Source organism: Aptenodytes patagonicus, chromosome 5 (genome assembly GCF_965638725.1).
Source record: "Aptenodytes patagonicus chromosome 5, bAptPat1.pri.cur, whole genome shotgun sequence".
Taxonomy (NCBI): Eukaryota; Metazoa; Chordata; class Aves; order Sphenisciformes; family Spheniscidae; genus Aptenodytes; species Aptenodytes patagonicus.
Window position 1 is genome coordinate 3,989,649 of NC_134953.1, and position 22,078 is coordinate 4,011,726.

Genomic DNA, 22,078 nt, shown 5'->3' on the forward strand with positions numbered 1-22,078 from the left:
TGAAAAGAAATACCAGAAAGAACTAAAAGTATTTTCCATACTGGCTCACCACAGTTTTCCATCCCATTCTGTTTAGAAACTCTGAGTCAGCATCTGGAGTACCTTGGGCTCTGTGGAGATGACACAGAAGCTGAAGATCAGATCCTTGAAAGTCTGAATGGGATTCTCCTGGCTCTTACTGAAGATAGCTAAGTATCACTCCAGATCACTATTTAACCATTTGCACAATCAGAAAGCATTCACTGGACGTTTTTGTCTATAGTGACAATCTGTATTACAAGAAGTGATTGCTGCTGGAACTGTAGCTGTCCTCAGCCTGTTTTGTTGTTTTCCTTTCTCTTTGTATACTCGCAAATCTACCTGTGACCAGATAAAGCTACTGGTCACTAAAACACCTGAAGCTGCAGAGAAATTCCAAATTTAATGTTCTATTTACTACAAAACAAACTCCTAGGATTAAATTGGGGTGACCCTATCGGGTCAGGAATTTAAAAAGTAGTTCCTAGTCTCCTTATAAGAAAGTTTTTAAGGTCCCTGTACATTCTCCTGAAACGACATAAACCTGCCTTTATTTGAATCTCCTGGCAGATGGCGACTTACTACCTTAAGGACAATTAGCCATATTTTTGACAAAAAAAAAGGCTAAGGGATTTGACTGTTCTAATTGCTAGTCTAATAAAAGATATTGTGCCTACCTACAAACTTAATTGCTAGGCCGTACCTCAGGAATAGAATCTTAATCCCTGACTTCCCATGCCTTATGCAAACATCCTTTTATAGTCAGAGAAGATGAAACTGCTTTCCCCTTTGCTTTGCTACCTGTGCATCAATTCAGCATGAAGCAGAATAATCAGCTGGATTACACTTGCTGAAATTCAAGCAGATGACTGTTCCTATATATTTAGGCTGAGACAGCCTTTAAGTTCCTTGTTAAATCAGAACCTTGGATCCCACAGATATCCACTCAGAACTCTAGGAAACAAAGCAACATGTAAACAAACAGTTGCAAACCTACTGCACATATTTTTAACACTCTTATCATTACAGAGCAGAGCTCCTTCAGCCTACTCCGAGAGAGTGGGATCTTCCTAACTTTGGCAAAAATCCTGAAGGGCAATCCACGATGTGCAGTGAAAGCAGCCCAGGTGCTTTCAGAGATAGCCAAGAATGGTATGTTGTACTAAAGCATTACTACGAGGCATATTACAGCACATTAGCTGTATGTTTCCACTCTCGAGTTTTGTTTCATGGCTACCAGCTGTTGGTCTTGCAGTTGCAATTGTTTTATTTCAACATGGCAAAAACCCCACAAGTCCCTCTCCTTTACCTACACAGAAGAAATGAAGAAACCGTGTATTGAAGCAGATTTGGTTCTAACTTTGATACCTTTGCTGGAGAGCACGGACCAAGAAATGTTGCTTCATGCTGGGAGGGCTATTGGCCGTATCTGTTATGATAATCGTAAGTATCGACTTGAGAGAATCTTATTTTCCCTAGCTGTAAGGCATTATTTTATAAGGCACTGTAACCTGTAACTCATAATAATTTTTTTATGAGACCTGAGCACACAATGCACTTCAGCCTCCAGTTAGATATACAATCCACGCAGCTCACAGACACCACGCTGAATGCATCCCAAACACCTCCTAAACACTGGGTTTCCCCCTATATTTTTGACTTCAAGGCGACACATCTTTATCAGAACTGCTCTGCAACTACAAGAGTAGCAGAGCCTCACACATATCTTAGTCAATTTTGTAAAACTGCCTTGGGCCCAAATACTGAATGACTTCATCTTCTTCCAAAGTAATAACAGCGTCTATAAAGCAAAGCACTTATTTAAAAAGTGTGTCAGGGAAAAAAAAATACTCTAAGAAATAAAAAATACTGAGATACCTATCTATGCAAGGAATGGTCTTCTCTGAGGACCATTCCTTGCATATAGGAGATCTTTGTGCTCCAGATTTTTCCATAAAGCCAGTACACTAGCTTGCCTGCTGGTCTCACGAATGAAACCCTTTTCATTTACTTGCCCCAACAGTTTAAGATTTTTCTTTTACCTTTAGTTCCCAGTCTGACCGAAAATATTTATTGCATACTGGAGGCAACATGGAACTTTTCACCCAGTATCTTCTATCCATTTCCCTCTGCCTTCAACCTACCTTCTCTTATCTTTCCAGTGTGGACCTGTGTAGCTTTATCTAGAAAGCTATGGGTTTGCCTCCCTGCACTGGTCCTAAGGAATCCAAGCATGATAGGTACCTGGTATAGATGCTGCTAGCCCCCTGCAAATTAGATGTATTTGCCAAGGAATGCCACGTAATAGTTTAAAAAAACCCTTCCCCATATGATTACATGCAAGGCGCATGCAACTACTATACACCAGCATTACCACAGCATATGGCCATACTGCAAATCTGCTTCACTTCCGTCAGAACACAGGCCCAGCATAGATTTGACAAGATGACTGTAAGATATATGCTTTACTAATTTCTATTACTAACACAGCAATAAATACATCATAGAAAAATGAATTTCAGTGATTCCCTGATTGAATTACAATTGTATATGCTACAATAGCACCCAGACACTTTCTGGTGTCTGTCATACATGCAGTCAGCCAAGTTGCAGTCTAGCTCTCAGCAAGACACTGCTGCAAAAGCAGTGTTATTGTACTGTTAAGCAACCATCACTTGCATTTCATAGTTCTTGGCATTCTCAAAATCATTTTAGATATTAAACTTTCATTCATTATAAGACAAACTACAAAAATAAAGAAAACAGTTAGCAGTGTTTTCCTCAGCAATTCTGCATGTGGATGGAGACAACTGTAGTTAGTATACTAAAACCAGGACCAAATTAATTTTTACTTACTGTACTTTGTTGACTTCCCTTAAGTCACATGAATTTACACCTGCTTGAGAACCTTACTCAGCCTATAAAAATTCCAAAGACACCTTGAGTTCAAGCACTCCAAGACTCCCTACATGCTGAGCAACTGACATTCAAAGAACTGGAAGAGGATGATTCCCCTAGATGAACTTTAAAGTGGTCTGTCTCTCAATGGTATCTTATAACAGTCCAGGTATTGATGAAGTGTCTTGTTTCACAAAGAATTATTTTTTTTAAGAAACAAAAAAGAATCATTATTCTAACATGGAAGAAGCAGGTATATGGACATTTGCTATATGAGCCAGAACGCTGTCGGTCCCTGAAAGCAGAGTCGTCACTAGACTATGCTTTATCTTGGGTTTCCAGTCCCTTCCATCTCCCTGCCCTTCAGAACAAAAGCAGCCATAGGATTTAAGGCTGAGATTCCCATTCCCTGAGAGAAATAAGCCAACTGTCTGTTCCTTACTCAATTTTCAGATACATACCAAGAGATACAGTCCATCAGAACTTGCTTTAGAAGCTGCACTACTAGTAGAGGTGCTCATGCAATTGCCCTTATATATTTTTACAATGGCTTAATTCCTCGAGTCAAAGTAGAACCAGGAGGTTTAGCAAAACTCTGTCCTGAACCTGCATTTCCCAAATGCACGCGTTAGCCTGAACCCACAGCACAAAAGCTGTACAAATTCTAACAGTGTGAGAAAGAATCAGATTATCTTGCTGCAAAGCATCTCAGTTGGACCCTTTTTACTGATTTAATTGATCCCTATTTAATCACCTTTAACTTCTATGCTTACTATTACCAGGGGATCTTCAGGAAGAGCTGGTGAAGGTAGGAGTAATCACATCACTAGTCCGAATATTAACTGATTATGCAGAGAGTGAACCACTTGTCCATGTTGATCTATTGGCCTTATGCAATCTTGCAGACCTCGGTAAGTAAATGTTTTTGTATCTTGGAGTAAAGTATCATCTTCACGCTATCACTGCTTTTCCATGTACATGCAGAACGCCCACAGGTTTTTTAGACAGTCATACTACAGATGGATTTATAAGTGTCAGTGGAATTAAGCCAAGATTAATTTGGCAGCTATTACAAGGCCACAGCTACAAGAATTACACAAAAATAGTGTTAAAGAAAGAAGTGTGGGGGCGGGGAGAAGGGATGGAGTAGAGTTTTGCTGTCTCTGCTGTCCAAAGGGACAGAAGCATCTATAAAAACAGAAAAAGCATTCAAAAAGAGGTATGCTTTTAACATTTAATCAGATAAAGAAACATTCAAAATGCTGGCTTTATCATATGCACAGATACAGCCAAGGAAGCTCTAAGCAAGACAAAGGTTGCTGAACAGCTGGTGAAACAACTGAGAAGAGCAGAGAGCCATGAGAGGTTAGAAATTGTCTTTGAGGTCCTGCAAGCACTTGCAGAAAATGGTAAGACTCCTTGCAGCTTTGGGGAATGAGGGGAGACAGGGTACGGGTACTTAGTTTAAGCTCTGGGTTCTGAGTTTGCCATGGGATCCTACTAATGGAACCAGCAATCCCTTCAGTGGAAATAAGCCACAAGAACATCTGAAATCCTGGCCTGAGCAAGACTTTGGAGCTTAATAGGTGAGGCAACAAAGAAAGGAGGGAGAGAGTAGCATTCCACTCTATGTCGGTGACTCCATAAGATAGCAGATTCAAACTCATATTCTCCATGGTGTGTAACAGAAAAGCAGACTAAACAGATTGTTTTTTATTAAAAAATGACAACCAAATATCATAGAAGATGTCTACTCTAAGCAGTGGTGTAACAAGCACTGACAAGAATCCACTAAAAATATCTAGACACCTGATACAGATTTTAAAGAAATGAACTTAAACTCATGACTGGCAATACAAGAAACGTCAAAGATCAATGCAGAAGCTTTGCTCATTCTGCCTTGGTGTCATCCTAGCACCAGAATGTCTGTTATAAACAAAACCAAAAAAGTTACTGCACCTGAAAAAAAGACTGGCTAAACTTCAAGGTTTTAGCTTCCTAGTTTGAAACACTTCCACAAAGACCCAAGAAGCTTTTAGTGTGCTTTTACTGTGATCTCTACAGATGCTCTGAAAGTGCAGTTGGTGGAGGCAGGCGTGCAAGAAGTGCTGTCCGAGATCCTGCTGAGGCTCCAGGGTAGTTCACAAGCTGAAGATACATGCATTTTGAAGGCTGCATCAGATCTCATTGTCTCTCTGCTTCTTGGAGGTAAAAAAGGGAATACTGACAGTCCAGATACATAAAGAAACAACATCAAAAAGTCCCCTTAGCAGAGGAGTTGCCATCTGCTCTGTTGCTTTCATTTCCTTAACAGGGACACATCTATAACCTGTTTCATAATCCTGAGGGGAACTCTTCTCAGACACCACAATTTTTCACTTTTTATAGGAGCCTACTGCTCACACTGCCATGCTTCCCTTCAAGCATAACATGTGTTGCCTCAAGTCATCTAATACCACTGTGACTGCTCCTGTGCAGAACACAAAAGCAAGCGTAAGAACTTCAGGCCACTGTAGCTGTACCCATGGCTGTCAGTTCACACGCTGCTTCTGTAACTTTACTTTCAAAGCTGGCCTAAGAGCCAGTTTTAAATTTAAAGCTAATCATCAGATTAAGTTCACATGGTATTGAACTACTCATGTTTCCTCATTCACTATTCCAAATCTGTGTACATACTTCGAACATTTGGATTAACAAATGAAATGTAAGAACTTTCCTGTAATGGAAGTTCTGCATCTATCTATTAGGAACAGACTACACACATTGCTGACCTAGATTTTTCACTAAGTCTTTAAGCTGATTTCAAGAACAACACAAAAAGGCTAAAGACCTAACAGCAACGTAGTTTAGGTGGCCCTGCTATGTTGTATTTTGGGCAATACAGATTAAAGAATAAAACATCAAGAACTGGACACTTATACTGCATCCCACCACCCCCAATCCCAAAGCAACCAACAATTTAAAGGTCTTAAATTATTAACTATAACAACAATCTTTAAGTCATCATTGATTCGAATCTCCCCAAACAACAGTTCACTTTGGGGCTAATTATAAACAGACATGAGATGTTCTCTCTATTTATCACGCCACAGATAAGTACATGCAGAAGTTTTTTTGCTAAGGGATGTGGCATCATCTCCCAGAACGTTAGTACTTGCATCACATCTAAACACGTGCAGCTACTGAGACAGGAGCAACAGCTATTGCTAATTTTACAAAAAACGGTAAGGTTGCTTATCCTCTACACTTCAAAGATAGAAAGCCACTGTTTGTGAGTGGAGAGAAAACCAACACTATTAGATTTCATTGCTCCCTGGCTCTGAAACAGTAACATTCTTGCTTTTCTGCAGACTGGAGACTTGCATACCTTTAAGTTACAGATGCTAATGATATTGAAGCAGTTTCAGAGACACAATTGTGAAAAATGGGGTGGTCAGGCATGCAAGCTTTCGTGCTTTTTTTTCCCCCCTAAATCACACATTATTAGAGGGGAGACTCTGGAAATGTTTCATGGCAAATACATTTGTTAGCAATATAAAAAAAATAACATACTGTTATTGATGTTTTAGGTTTTAAGTCACTTTTAGGAAGGGAGGGTTACTCAGACACATCAGGGGGAAAAATAAGTCTCAAGATAAGCCATTTTATATTTCACACTTTCCTATTACAGAAAGCAATGAACCTTAATACTATACAGAGAAACACAGAGACTCTTATAAACAGACTCCTGGAAGGCATGCTGTGCTGAATCAGTCAGCAGAAGATACCCCACCACATTTTCTGTCCTTTCTCACTGATAGCTACTGTACAGGGTTCAAACTCAATTAACAAAAAGGAGCTTTTTTCCAACATTGCTCAACTTTCTGCATTAATATGTGCTTAATTATCACAAAAGATTCCCTCGCATCTGTCTGAATGTTTAGCTAGTCAGTCTCATCTGGTTTGGGTTTGGTTTTTTTTTTTTTTTAAAGCAAGCTATCATACACACATCTCTCCATCTCCCCCCCACAGCCTTTCTAGGCTCCCTTTCTTCCTTGTCTTATACCTTGCTCTGAATCAGCCATTGTACATCACGGTTCTACAAAGGCCACAGAAATGCCCTTGGTGCCTTTAAACTGGCTATCTTCAATTTATTCAGCTGAATAGCTTACTTTGTCACTCACTCTTCTCCCTCCATCTCCCCCACAACCCCATTAGATGTTTCATGTGGAAAAAGTGAGTAATCCCTTTCAGGCCCCAGTATGTGCCACTGATGTATGCACAGCCTTTAATCTAAGAGAAAAAAAAATCCTATGGAAATCTGATCTCAGCATCAAATGACTTCTGAGGCAGTGAAAAGATGACAGACAGCTTTTGCAACTATGAAAGTGGCTGTTCGTATCAGACTTTAACTATGAGCCATTAAATTGAAGGTTCTGCTGCTATCCAAACAGAAATCCATAGGAGAGAGAACCAATTCGGAGCTCTGTGACAATCAAAGCAAGGCAACCACTAATGGGTTCTGCCTATTCGCACTTTACTACAAGAGAAAAAAGTGCTCTGCCATTCTTTGGTTTGAAAGGTGGGGGGAGGAGAAAAATTAAGTTCAATGAAGGTTAGTCTATATGAAGATCAAAGTATTTTGCCTGTAGAATTTTGTCAGACCAAAAGAGATGGTCTGTTCCTAGAGAACCTATTCCTAAAGAGAACTGGGCAATTTTCCTTATATATTCTGATCTCCAAAGATTAGGACCAGGCAAGAGAACATTGGAAGAATCACAAGCAAAAATATCAGCTTTAGAGAACGTATGCATAAATTGGTATCAAAAGATTTCTGCATGAGTAGAATTCGAACTATTTCACAGACTGACAGTTTTTTTATGAAAATATCCACTTACATTTCATAAGCATTTGACAAATTCTTATTTAACATATTTAGTAATACAGGGGAAAAAATATGCTACTAACTGAAATGCTACGAGATTAAAGGAATAGTGGGCATTGGTTCAAAAGACAACATGGAGGAGTTTCTGCTACTTTGGGGTGGAAATAACATTCAAACCAGCAAAGGTATTAAAATTACTAGAGCCATTTTAAAGTAGTATACACACAAAAATTAGAAGTCTGTACATCTTAGACATGCAGTTAGTACCATGAGAAGCACCTAAAGCTACTTTTGGCCAGATTCTGTATTTGTATGAAGTCTGTACAGTTCCACAGATAACTGTTTACCCCAGGTGAAGATGTGGTCTTCCTATATAGCGTTCACACTGTTTTGCCACGTTTTAACAAACAGCATTCACATGGTAACAGCACAGCAATAAGGAAATGTTGACTGGTGTCAGGAATATGCTTCTCCTGAGGTATAATAAACTGCATAACATAAAATACAGAAAAATATTTGCCAAACAGCATCTTCAAAACACTTCCTTCAGGAAGGATGCAAGACCGTAATATGCAGGGTTTCCTTTTGCTCTTTAGGAGAACACTTTCCCATTTCCTATTAAGGTGAGCTAAGGAGCTTCTGATAACAAAAGGGCTGTCACCTCTACAGAGCAAGTTCTCAAAGAGAGGGAGACACACAGACATGCACTGACAAAATATTGCAGAGCACGTACTGGGCAAAATGGTAGTTCTTTAGAAAGTACAAATCTGCTCTTTCACCAGTGTTAAACATATCGAACTCTCTAGGTCAACTCATATTTTCCTAGCTTCATATGAGTGCAACACAATTGGACTTCTCATTTCAAAAAGTGGGTTTCTCAAAACAGGTAAGAAAAACCTAGGCCTGATTGATGATTAGTTAATGACAAATTATTTGACTGAATACAAGGAGTAACAGCAGCACAAAACTAGTAATCAGACTCACCACTGCTGGATAAGATCCCTGGTCTCACAGTAGTCTCTTAAACCAGCAGAATAGCAAAATTGAAGTATTAAAGCTACCCTGTGGAGAAATGGAAAATGCCACCAGTATTCCACCACATATATAGTGGAAAATAAAGCAGTATTGAGGAAGAAATCGACTGGAGGACATACGGTTTTGACTTTGACAGTGACTGTCCCTAGAAAGTTCTCTCAAGCTAAGCTTTACTAGAGGACATCTCAGCATCAGATCACAGGTGGCTGATGCCCACTTATCTCTAGAGAGTTGAAGGTTGTAAAAAACAACGCAAAAGCTACAGTCTCAATCTTATCAAGACATGAAAACAGTCAAGGCAAAGACTCCCTGAATTCTCAATTTGCATGATTAATTTCCATCATTTTATTTCTTATCTCCCTCACCTGCTTGGTTTTGCCTCTTTCTTCAGATGGCAACTGTGTACGAATGGTACAGCTGGGAGTCATACATCAGCTTCTGGATCTTTTGGAGAAACACGTAGAGAGTGGGGACATCTCTGTTCAACATGCTGCACTCAGTGCACTTCGAAACCTTGCTATACCAGGTACAGAGTTTGAAGACAATTGACTTACTGTGATTCTTTGTAAAGATAGGTCATTTAATGGAGATCTCTGCAGCTCTGTCCAAGTCACCAATTCCAGTCCCTTGTATTTTGAGGGGGAATTGACCTTTTCCCCCCCTGTAGAGACATATATATTTGAATAATTCATCAGGACTTCTCATCTACATAAAGGGTCTAAATATAATAAAGTGTGATCTCATTGCCAGCTACTGAAATGGTTTCATATTAACAGCATGCAGCAGTTCAAGACAAAAAATGCAGAACAGGGTTTATAGCTTAAAATACAGAGTATGGGGTGGAGCTATCACATCACAGCTGGTAGGGATTTCATAAATCTGTTCCTCTTCTATAAAGCCAATATTCATTGCAAATTCAGCCTTTATAACACACTTAAAAACTACAATACTTAAAAGGGGCATATAAGAAAGATGGGGACAGACTTTTAGCAGGGCCTGTTGCAACAGGACAAGGGATAAGGGTTTTAAACTAAAAGAGGGTAGATTTAGCCTAGATATAAGGAAGAATTTTTTTACAATGGGGGTGGTGAAGCACTGGCCCAGGTTGCCCAGAGAGGTGGTGGATGCCCCATCCCTGGAAACATTCCAGGTCAGGCTGGACGGGGCTCTGAGCAACCTGATCTAGTTGAAGATGTCCCTGCCCAGGGCAGGGGGGTTGGACTAGATGACCTTTAGAGGTCCCTTCCAACCCAAACCATTCTATGAGTCTACTTTTGTGATCTTTTGTTAATACACATCAGAAAATTGTGCTGCTTCTCATCTCAAGTTTACTGCTTCCATGTGAAAGTGCAATTCAGGCCAAAAACATTTTGCTAGAGACTTAGCAGTACAGCACCCTGCAACACAGTCCTTACACTGCTATACAGTACTCCAGAGAAGAGCATGACACCAAATGCTATTTTCTGAAAAGAAAAGAACTTGAAGTTGTCTGCCAATTTTATTATGTAAGCTAGCCAACATGCTTGGTTTAACAGTTTTATACATAATCGTTGCTTTGAACAAGTGAGAGCCCCAGAATATACTAGTTGCTACTTTGCCTCCACTACTTCCTTTTAAAGCCTGATACACGCTCATTTCTTCTTGCAGATAGCTCTCTTCAGAACTCCACCTATTTCTTTCAACTTAGTTTTGATATGCTCTCAAGTAATATATTTAGTTTGGCTTATAGCATTATCTCACTCTCTGGATCATAATAGCCAGCCATGTCTGTCAATTCAGGTTTTTAACAAACATATTTCACACCATGAGCCCCTCACTGCTTCTATGTATATTTTGTTTCTCTGTGAAGAGATTTTCTACCACCATTCACATCAGCAGACAGAGGCCTGGGCAAATTGCTTTTTGGTGCTAATAGAGTATGCAGTATTTTGGCCATGCGTGCCAGCTACCTTACATCAGTTACAACCGAACACAGAGCTGTTAGAAGATAATCATAGAATCATGAAAAATCAGAGAGTCATCCAGCTGAAAGTAGGAGTAATTTAGTAGGCAAAAATGTGACTATCTTTATTAGAATGAAAAGGTGGATGTTCTTCTATAAGCCTAGGGGTGTCCCGTGCTTAGTTCTAATTGACTTCACTCCTGCAATATGTACAATAGGATTTAATGATTACAAGCAGCAAAGATACCAATCAATCTCATTTGAAAGATAGTAATTTTGATGTAGTTTCCCTTGACAACAAGCAGGGATGATCACATTCTAACTCACAACAGAACCCATTCCTCAACGAATACCAAGGCGCGCTTTTTGCAATGCCAAGCCCAGGCATCCGCTTAAAATATGGGGGAAGGGGGGGGAAGATTGAGTGCAAATCCAAATAAATCATAAAATAAAAATGAATCAAATATGGGCCAACACTTGCAAATGGGCACAGGAGAAGTCTTCAATTCAAGTAGTGATCTTAAAAGAGAACAGGTGCTTATAAAAAAAAATTTGAAAAAAGTCATTATGCTCTAGTGAATGGAATCAGTCTGTGCCACTGAAAAACAAGGACATTGAGAGCAAGTTATTTAATAGTGTCTGCTTCTCAATTTGCCCAATAGAAGGAGGAAGGGATAGAACAGTTATCTCCCTAATTTCACTGTCCTGTCATTCCCCCACCCCTCAAAAAATGGCATGCAGAGGATGGGAAGAAAATTGCTCTAGAGGAATCAGCTTTTGGTAGCACAGTCAAGCAGCATTAGGACCCTTTCCAGACAAGCTTCTGTTTATTACCAGGGATTACTGCACTAATGACTGGAGCAAAGATGCAAGAATTAGGAGAGGGAAGCATAGAAACAAAAGGTATGAACAACAGGGGATCAGTGAGCTCAAATACAAAAAGAAAATTCATTCTCAAGAAATATGGCTATGTAAATCACTTCTGCCACCCAGTTCAGTTGAGATGAGCAAGCACAGGAAAGGCTTGCTCATGTGAGTGGGCGAGTGGATGGATAATCTATTACAACTAGAAAAAGGGAGAGAAACAAAAATGCTGTGTTTATCCTCTTTTATGTACTTCATTCTGGGCAGGGCTGAGATCAAAAGTAACCGAAATATCATAACAGCAATTCCTAGGAAGTTTTTTAGCTCCAAAGAGAAGCCTAAACAGCCGGGTAGTCCTGACTTCATTTCTGAGCACTTGTTGTGGTTTAACCCAGCAGGCAGCTAAACACCACACAGCTGTTCGCTCACTGCCCCCCGCAGTGGGATGAGGGAGAGAATCGGAGGGGGGGGGAAATAAAATTCATGGGTTGAGATAAAGACAGTTTAATAGGACAGAAGAGGAAGGGAAAATAATAATAATAATAATGACAAAAGAATATACAAAATAAGTGATGCATGATGCAATTGCTCACCACCCGCCGACCCATGCCCAGCCAGTCCCCGAACAGTAGTCAACCCGCCCCCCTGGCCAACTCCCCCCAATTCATATACTGAACATGACGGCACATGGTATGGACTAGCCCTTTGGCCAGTTTGGGTCAGCTGTCCTGGCTGTGCCCCCTCCCAGCTTCTCGCTGGCAGAGCGGTATGAGAAGCTGAAGAGTCCTTGACTAGTGTAAGCACTGCTCAGCAACAACTAAAACATCGGTGTGTTATCAACATTGTTCTCACCCTAAATCCAAAACACAGCACTACGCCAGCTACTAGGAAGAAAATTAACTCTATCCCAGCTGAAACCAGGACAGCACTCCAACAAGTTGGACCTTTTGCTAGGAGCGTAACGGAACATAAAATTCAGGACATAACTGTTGTTCTATCTGTTGCTTGTGTAGTTACTGAGCTTCACTTTTTTTTTTTCCCCCATTTTCTAGTTGTTAACAAGGTTCAAATGCTGGAGGAAGGTGTGGCAGAACGGATTCAGGCACTTCTAAGGTCAGAGATGCCTCCTGCGCAGTTTAAACTTCTTGGAACACTACGGATGTTAGCAGATGGTCAAGGTAGAGAATTGCTAATGTTTACTGATGTCAACTATACACCCCCCTCCTCCCCTCCCTCTGCAAGACAACAGATGTGCAAGGAGACTACAGGCTAAAAGTCCTGATAACCTAAGTCCACTCAATCCAGAGAGGTTCCAACAGAGATGATTGCCGGAGGCTGCGAGCCTTCCAATACTGACCTAGTCAGCCTCAGAGGTAGATGAGAAACAAACCAAAGGGAAGAATCTGCAGTAGTCAGTGACAAATGGCAAAGGCCTAAAGGGAAGATGTTTTCCACCAGAGATACACCAGCAAGGCATGAGTATGATGGAAGAGTCAGGCTAAGGATTTACAGTGCAAAATCACAGGAAAGCAAATCAATAGAACTGGAGAATATAAAAGGATCAAAGGGAGCTGGGGTGGAGAGAGGCAGGAGAAATGAGTTTCTATCGGTCACGCAGTCTCTCTACACACGATGCCAGGTTTATCTTGCTGGTGCGGCTCAAATGTTGAATTTACTTTGCATGTTGAAATATGGGATTATCTATTTGCACTTCATTCAGTTTTACACAGAGGTGGGTATGCAAAGGCAACAAATACTCTGTGCATATAGTTGCATTTTGCAAAACATGCACAATGCCAGAATTACATTAAGATGTACTACAATACCTTAATTTATCCTTAGACTTCTCTAGCTTCTTACCAGATTATAACACAAGTGTTGTAGGGTTTCGGGTTTTTTTAATGTGTTCCAATTCTTTCACATCACCAGAGCAGCTGCTCTAGAACACTAACCAGCACAGACCACCTTGATGTGCAGGAATAACAAGAAATAGGTCAAAAACAGAATCAGAAAAGTTATGACCATTTTGCGATGGGAACTGACAGCTGGTACAGAACAATTACAATCACAAATTCATTAGTTATATGGAAGGGGAAAAAACCTTATGCTCCTACATTCCATGCTGCACTCGTTTACACCACTGCAGACACCACTTTGATACAGCAGCTACTTGCATCCTTTTTCAAATGAACATGCATGATATAAAATTTAGATCTAGCACTCATATTAATTTGCACTGATTCCAGTCCAGTAAAAAGCTGCTTTCACTTACATTTCACCATGGTAGGAAATGGACATTGCAAGAGATACAGACACTTAGCCTCTTCTTCCTCTCAGGCTTTGAAGGAAGTCATTAAAAGGTCATGTCTCCAAAGTTATATCTGAATTGTGACAGGGGAGACCATTTAGCTTTTAAAATTGAGACATCATAATAACACAGACCTAAATTATCAAACACTAAATAATATTTTTCTTTTTTTTTTTCTCAATGCTATTTACCAGTCCTAGTATGAAGTTGGAATTTGGCACAAAATGGTACAACTGCTGAATGTGAAACCAATACAGATATCAAAGTATAGAGTAGAAAAAAAGATGTAGATTATTCAATGTTTACCCATTCCTGCCTATAAGCACACAATTCTCCCACCTTTAATTACTTTGTTCTGTTTACCCATGAGCTAACATTGCCCTTAATTAACTCAGCCTGAAACTCTTATGAATACACATCTACTAAGAAGTCCACACTAAATTAGTTAATTGAATTATCTAGTATAAATTCATTACTCTGACAATCACTGGGCATGCTGAGGCCTACAGACTAGAAGAGGTAGGTTTCCTTCTACCTATAGAAAACTGCAGTCAGATCTGTCAGCTTCATTACACTAAAGAGATGTTAACATTAACTCCTGGTTTCTCCACTGTTTTGCTTCAGAGGAGCAGAAGAATTTGTGCGCTTCAACAGCCAAAGGACTTTCAGCTCACCTGAAAGTTCAATCATACACACAATTTATTCAAATTTGGCGTTTTGTAAGTTAAAAGGTCCTCCTGTTCCTGTTAAGAATAACTAACTGCATTTTATCTCAAAGAGTTCTATTGCTGGTAGACATCAGGAAGTCCCTGTCAAACTGGGTCAAGACGCCTCCTTTGAACAAACCTCTTAGACTGGTTCCATTCACCACCCCCTTACCTCTTTCAGCTTTCTGTACTAAACTGGATTACCATGATCCCCTCAGACTAACATGTAACATCTGACCTAGAAACAAAAGCCTTTCTGTTACAGGAGGTAATATGCAGGTGGTTGTGCAACAACAAGTAACTCTTCTCTCAAAACAAACATGTTCAACTAGGCTAGAAGCTCCCAGATTCCTTGTGGGATTTTGATCTGTGGATTGTTCCTTAGTGTACTGGACAAATAAGAAAAGGAAGCGCCCGTCCTTCCTCATCTCCCTCCCCAAAATAGGAGCATAGGTTAACTTAGTTTCTGCAAAATATCCAGAGTAATCATGTGGTTTATTGACACTGGCATACACTTTATTTGACCCTTTCCAGAATATCTCAAAACAAATGCAACACACAGAAAGGGACAGGTAAAGGAACAGGAGCAGAGTGATGCCCCTATCAGCCAAACCCCTCTCCTCTGTTCCAGATATTAATGTTGGTTCTTCCTCAAGTCTGCTTCAGCAAAGCTCCAAGAGACAAACTGCCCAGTATCTTAACACCATGCAGACTTTTCCCCACGTTTTTATCTTTCTGAATTTGCTTCCAAAGGAGCAGGGACCTCCCTCGTTACCTTCTTTCAAGCCTGGAACTATTTTAAAAGACTGGAAAAGCAGAAAAAAATTGGAAAAAGCTCACAGACCCTTTATAGCCCTTCTTAGGGAATGTACGCTTCCCATGAAGGCCTTTACTACATCTTTCCTTCTTCAGAGCACACAACGCACATTTCATGCTCATCTGCTCTGGTCCTCCAGCATCAAGGGGTGGGGGGCGGGCGGGCATGGACAGGACTCAAGTTGATCAAAATTAAGTCAACAGGAAAAAACCTTAATTACAAATAACTACATGAGACTCCTAAATTTGAATTAAATCTTATAACCACAGTATATTTTCGCAAATAGAATAATTCTACACCAAAACTGAGCATCTGTCCTGTCACTACTCTTGCCTCTCACTTGCTACATCTGGTGCCCAGTTGGAAGTGCTGTGCGTTCATATCCTCGGTTCATGATCAACTGGAACACATGGAAACAGTGGTTTGGCAGTTCACAAAACAGCTCTTTTGTGCTCAAAGCCAAATGGGTGAGCACTCAATTCCTACAAAAAGGCAGTTTAAGTTGTGCACATTACTGCTTTCTTATCTTTCACGTGGTACCATTCACTTAGAAGAAAATTCCAGTTAGAACAAGATGTAGAAAATTTTAGTGTCTTAAGTATTAAACAGAATCAACTAACTGAAATTACTGAAGCAGTATTTACCAGGATGTTCTCAGGGCTGAACCCCTGCTTAACATATTTGGTTAAAATAGAGTATTTCAGAGTCCTCAGCGCTCTTATATCTGCATTTTTCCTTTGCTTAGGAAATCACTTTCCACCAGTTAGTCACTTTTGATCCACAGCACTTTCAAGAACCATGTGTTAGACTGATGCAATATTGAGAGAGCATGAGTAAAGTTCCTTTTGCTGTTGAACTTCTAAGAGCTTTGGCAGTAGTCTCCCTTAGTGGCAACAAGCCTTAAACCACAGCATATCATTAGAGCTCCACTTCTTAGGAAAAGTTATCTAGTGAGGTTTTTTCCAAATATCAACCACACAGATTAATACTTCTAGCAAGTCTTGAGATAGGGTTCCTGAAACACAGTGGAAGGCAAATTAAAAGGCTCCTCCAAACTCTGGGGGAAGTTTTTATGATGCCCAAGACACATTCTTAAGACTTGAGACATGCAATTACAGACATGCTGCAATTCTGTGCTAAGACTGGGCTTCCCACATGCTACCAACAGTAATTATCACCATTGAGAGCACTGAAACAGCAAGAACAGACTCTGAGGAGCCTATGATTACATTTGTGCAGCGCTCAAAGAGCAAGTGCAAGAAACCAAACGAGAAAGGGACAGTCCTCATGAAGATTTCAGTATAGCAATTTGCTAGAGCAAATAGAATATTTGCTTTCAAGGATATGAAGCTGCTCATTTTAAGCCCTGCTTCAGACCTATCCTTTTTAAGAAACTACTATCGGAACAGCTTACTTTGTTCTTTACCTCCGAGAGTTGCCCTAACACAACTGGCATTCCTCAGGTAAAGATTTCCAAGATCCCTTAAAAGCCCAATGCTTTAGTTACAGCTCTTAAAGGATACTGAGCTCAGGCCTGTGGTCCCGGCTACTTCCACATTCACATTTCTGTGACAGAAAGACTGTGAAGTCTGATTTTGAATGTCTGATGATGATGCTTTTCCCTTCAGCTGATGCGGCTGAAATCTTGGGCCAAGACCCCACGCTGCTCAACAGACTCGTGCAGTGGTGCAATGCTAACGACCCCACCGGCGTTTGTGGAGAAGCAAATCGGCTGCTAGCATCGATCTTGCGTCACAACAGATCCCAAGTACGAGCGCTATTGGTCTGATATGTTTCTACTTCATCCTTCTCAAATATTTTTAAAGCTTGTCAATATAGCCAGGGGTTAAGTGTTAAACAGCACATACAGCTTTATCATTAAAAACATGAAAGTTCACAGCAAAAACCCCTCTAAGTCTGCCTCAATACCAGTAAGTGGGAGGTGAGCAGGAAAGCAGTGCTCTCCATAGCCACAGATACGGCACAGAAACAAGCAACATGCTTACTGTCACTTGTCAGCTTTCACCCTGCTTGAGTAAGGCCTGACAAATTGTAAGTAGGTAAAGCTTTTCTATTTCCATATATATTAGTTTCAAATTAAAATGGCAAAGATAAGCCAGACCTGTCCCAAACGTCAGTCCTCCAGGAGCTCCGAAGAGCCACTTATCTACCTAGTGATGGATGGATGGATCTGGCGTGATCTGTATCTGCTGGCATATTAGAACAGGCTTCTGTTTCTTGTAAATCGTTATATTACACACAGGCATCCCAACCGTGCTTTACTTTGAGGTAGTGATAAAAAAAAGTAGATACTATCTGCACAGGCTTTGATAAAGTAAAACGAATCTTCGCTAGTTTGAAGGCTTGAAATGAGAAATTGGAATCAGGTCAAACTAAAACTCTTGAGACAAAATACATGTTTTTATCTTATAGATATGCATATATATATAATTGTAAGTATTGATATTCCAAGTAAATTAGACCAGCCTTAAGCAGACATGATCAGTGCCAAAAGAAATGTTATCTCTAGTCTTCAAATATCATCAGTTTGCATTGCAGCAGGCAAGTCATTTCCATCTATTCAGAGGCTGAAGAGTGAAATCTCATTTTTCTCTTCATTCTGCTTTATTCGTAAGTCAGATTTCTATCTGTGATATTTTACCTTTGCTTTAACAGGAAGTGGTCAAAGCCATCCAGGAGGCACAAGGAGTGAAGCATCTGGTTTCCATGACGACAAGCGAACATGCTGCCATGCAGAACGAGGCTCTGAATGCCTTGGCAATAGCATCTACAATCGATTTAGGTATTTTTCTCCTAAAAGCATTTATCTGTGCAAGATCCCCAATTACCAAGAAACATTGTCATGCTGTTAGTTCTATATAACATGTAAGAAAAAGCATGTTTCTTGTCTAGATTTAGCTCTTTGGCATGAAATAAAGGAGGTCAGCCATCCAGAATATCACAAAAGCAATAGGTTTCAAGAATTGCCTGAAGATTTTTTGGTTTAGGGTAGAGTCAAATGATTAGGTTGTCTGGACAGGCACAATCTGTTGAGTAGCATGGTATGATGCTAGAAACCTACACAAAAAAACAGAAGCAAAGTGAAGGTGATGAAGACTAGAGAAAAAGATGAGAAAGACAAAATTAAGGACAAATTATGGACTTGAATAGTCAATGAAGACTATAAAGGGAGGAAATAATCTTCAGAAGACACACATTTGAATGCAGGAGAGAATAAAGCAGAAGCATAGACAAAAGGGCCTTGTAGAAGCTGCAAACAAAACAAGTGAGAAAACTATAAAGGTTCTACCTACTTTTACTGAGCTATTTTCAGAGAGACTGGGTATAATTTTTTTTCAGATTTTTCCTGTATGACTGATCACATTTGAAAAATGGGTCTCAATTTATTACAATAAAGACAGTCACCACAGAAATCTACATACATCAAAAGATAAATTGAAAAGAAATAGTCAACTTGAAATTTGGAATTTCCTATACCAACAAGCAAGACAGTAAAAAGCCCATTTTACTGCTTGGTCTACCACATTAAGGCGCTCAAACTCAATCGGACAACTAACGTGAATCAGCATTTCTAGCACTGATCATTGCAAATTTTAGTCTCTTATGAGGTTATTTTTTACAATCTATAGTATACAGGTTCTATCTTCCAGAATGAGGCCACTGAAGAAACACTGTACAGAAAATAATACAGAAATTCTCCAGTACAGAAAACAGATGCCCAAGACATCCGTGCATAGCCAATTTGAAATGAAGCCAGTCAGGAATTTTATTTTTAAAAAGCAAGCATGTTCACTCTCTAGCTTCTTTTCAGGTAACAGCTCAAGTATTTGTTTATTTTTCAGGAACTCTTGAAGAATCTTTTAAGGAATCACAGCTAGTTCAAAGCTTACACAAAATTCTACAAGATGATAATACCAGTCCTGAGGTGAAATATAATTCAATAGGTCTTTTGTGCAGTCTTCTTAATTCAGGTAACTTCATTTTAAGTTGTCTGTGATGAAAGGATGGATATTTGTGATGAAAACACAAGTGTTTTCTGTTACTGAAATGTGCTGCTTGCAATGTTGCAGTCAGTAAGTAGTAAAGGATATTAAAGAGGTTCATTCTTTATTGATCACCAAAAATCCCAGTCAAGTAGCTTCTTTCTTTATGAAAAGTTGATTAAACCATCAGTTGAATAAAAAAAAAAAGAAAGGCTTTATTCCAGTGAGTCAGTGGCATAATCAAGTCCTGAAATAGCAAAATTAGAGCCTTGGAATAAAGACATCTTTGTCCAAATTCACCACGCACAAATGTCTGGCAGTCCCAGGTCCTGTATGTACCACAGCATTTTTGTGTTCAAGGACATAGAGAGTCTGTATCATCTTCCACAGGCAGGCATACATTTGTTCTGCCTATGCTGTAAGCAAACCAGAAGCTGAGATAAAACAGCAATTTTAGCAATGCTGCCTTTGCACAGCAACTTTTAGTAAAACACATGAAGGATATGATTTCAGTTTCTCTCGCTCCATGGTTAGGGAAGACTTAAAATGCTTCGAGCAAGATCAGACTCATCCTGGATGTGTGGCACTAACTGAAAACAACCACCTTGAAACCAGGAGTCCAAAGATCTCATGCCAGTTTCTCACATCTTAATACATAAATCATGTAAATTGAAAGTAACGACTGTGCTCAGGCAAGAATCTGCCACAAAGGGGAGCTGCCTTTCAAATCCTGGAGCCACCCCATATCGGCAGACAAGCTGGATTTTGCAGTATACTCCATTTTTTCCCTGTAGCCACACAGATGTTGGACTAGGGCTAAGCATTTGCATCCTGCAGTGCTACTATGGAGTATTGACACAACAGATGTGATCTATAAGACTTTTTTCCAGAGGTGTATATACTTAGCACTTTATAGACTAACCGTAACACTGAGAGTTAAGTCTTACTAATATGAAAGGCTAACAAAAAGCATACAGGCAAAAAAATGCTGGAACTTGTCCTGTATTACATTTTCAACAGAATGCTTTTCTTCTGTTCAATCAGTTCTTGGAAGTCAAACAGGAGAAAAAAAATCTTAACCTGTTCAATACTTTCAATGGCTGAAAAGGTATCTATTGAGAGAAATTTATTTAAATTAAAGCAGCTCATTTTAAACAGCAAGTACTCCAAACTTTACAACAATTGTTGGGAGCCACTATGCCATGGCATGTCACTAAAAGTCAGCATTTCGTGTCCCATTCAGGCGATCTGAGACAAGAAATAGAAGAGGACAAGATTAAAGAAACCCTCGAACAACTCTGCAGTCACAGCAATGCAAATGTTGTCAAGGAAGCCGTCACAACATTACAAGTTTTGAGAGGAGAGACACCGCACTAGCCTCCCTTCTTCCCCAATAGCAACCCTGCACTGCTGCTGAGGCAAATGCAATAAAACGCCAGCTTTACCAACCCTACCTTGCATTTGTCATGCTGCCGCATAACCAACACTACTAAAACCCAGGTACAGCTCCTGCTTTTAAAGCTGTACATACAAAAAAAAAAAATACTCATTTGCTCATCTATTTGGCCAACAGATACTCACATCACTGCTGCTCTTCACGGAGCTACTAACACACAGCAGTAGGAATAAGGCCTGTCAAGCAAGTGGTCTTAGAAAACGTCACATGAGAAGCATCAGGCAATTACCACTTCTGTAATACATTTTTAAGCTGCTTGGTTTTGTCAAGTCAGGATATCACTTGCAACTTTTTTTTGTATCAATGGGACTTTAAAATCATTTAAAATATCATGCAACCTGAAACAATGGGGTTTTAGATTAGATGAGAGCTGTAGCTTAAACAATGCAAAGGGCTAATTGGCACCAATTCAACCTCTGCACATTGTGAATCAATCTGTGAGCCCAGCTGTTAACTGAACATGTTAAAACCGCCACAAAACTGTACCTTTAAACCAACTCCCCCTTCAATTTCCAATTTTAAAGCTCATCTCTGAGTTTCTACCTGCTAGTGTCACAAGCCATATTCCTAAGTATCTGAGGTCATGGTCTTGTCCTAATTTCAGAGTTGCAGCTATTGTAACCTGGAATGAGACTCAGTAGAAGCAAAGTTTACAAGAAACTGCAGTCAATGTCCATACAGTGCTTGGACAAGATACAAATTAAAGCTAGTTAGAAATTACAAGTGGGCACGTGTGAAGATTTGGAGGCAGCTGGCATTTCATTAAATTATTTCCAGTAAGAAAGCCTGGGTTTAACTTTAGATAATGAAAAATTGTAGTAAAACAAATGTCTCTGAACATTTCTACAGAAGCCTTTCATATTTAAAAATGGTCACTTGATAAAAAAAGGTAAGAAGAGGATCTATTTCACAACTTGTCCTTATGGGAACTTTTTGAAGCAGTTGCAAGTATGTTGCAGAGTCACGTTGCCAAGACCTAGGAGATCAAATTCAAAACCCTATAGTGGTAGTAGATACTGAAGAGCTAGGGAACAATGACTTTTTTTAGCCAGCAGTAAAAGTTATTGAGGAAAAAAAATAGAAAAGTACTGACCTTTAAAAAAACTGTTATAAAGCAGGGAATATTTAAAAGTCAACAAGGCCGCCTGTTCTAAATAATTTGAGT

At 39.7% G+C, this 22,078-nt stretch overlaps 1 protein-coding gene across 1 annotated transcript; it reads left to right on the plus strand.

Annotated features, from left to right (window-relative positions):
• Positions 1 to 1,340: 1,340 nt before the first annotated feature.
• On the plus strand, positions 1,341 to 20,834 carry LOC143160565 (rap1 GTPase-GDP dissociation stimulator 1-like). Its single transcript, XM_076338350.1, has 10 exons — positions 1,341 to 1,461; positions 3,699 to 3,827; positions 4,200 to 4,325; positions 4,981 to 5,124; positions 9,207 to 9,341; positions 12,674 to 12,799; positions 17,082 to 17,221; positions 18,130 to 18,256; positions 19,317 to 19,445; positions 20,701 to 20,834. The coding sequence occupies exons 1-10, from the start codon at positions 1,341 to 1,343 to the stop codon at positions 20,832 to 20,834; spliced, it is 1,311 nt and encodes a 436-aa protein (XP_076194465.1).
• Positions 20,835 to 22,078: the final 1,244 nt, after the last annotated feature.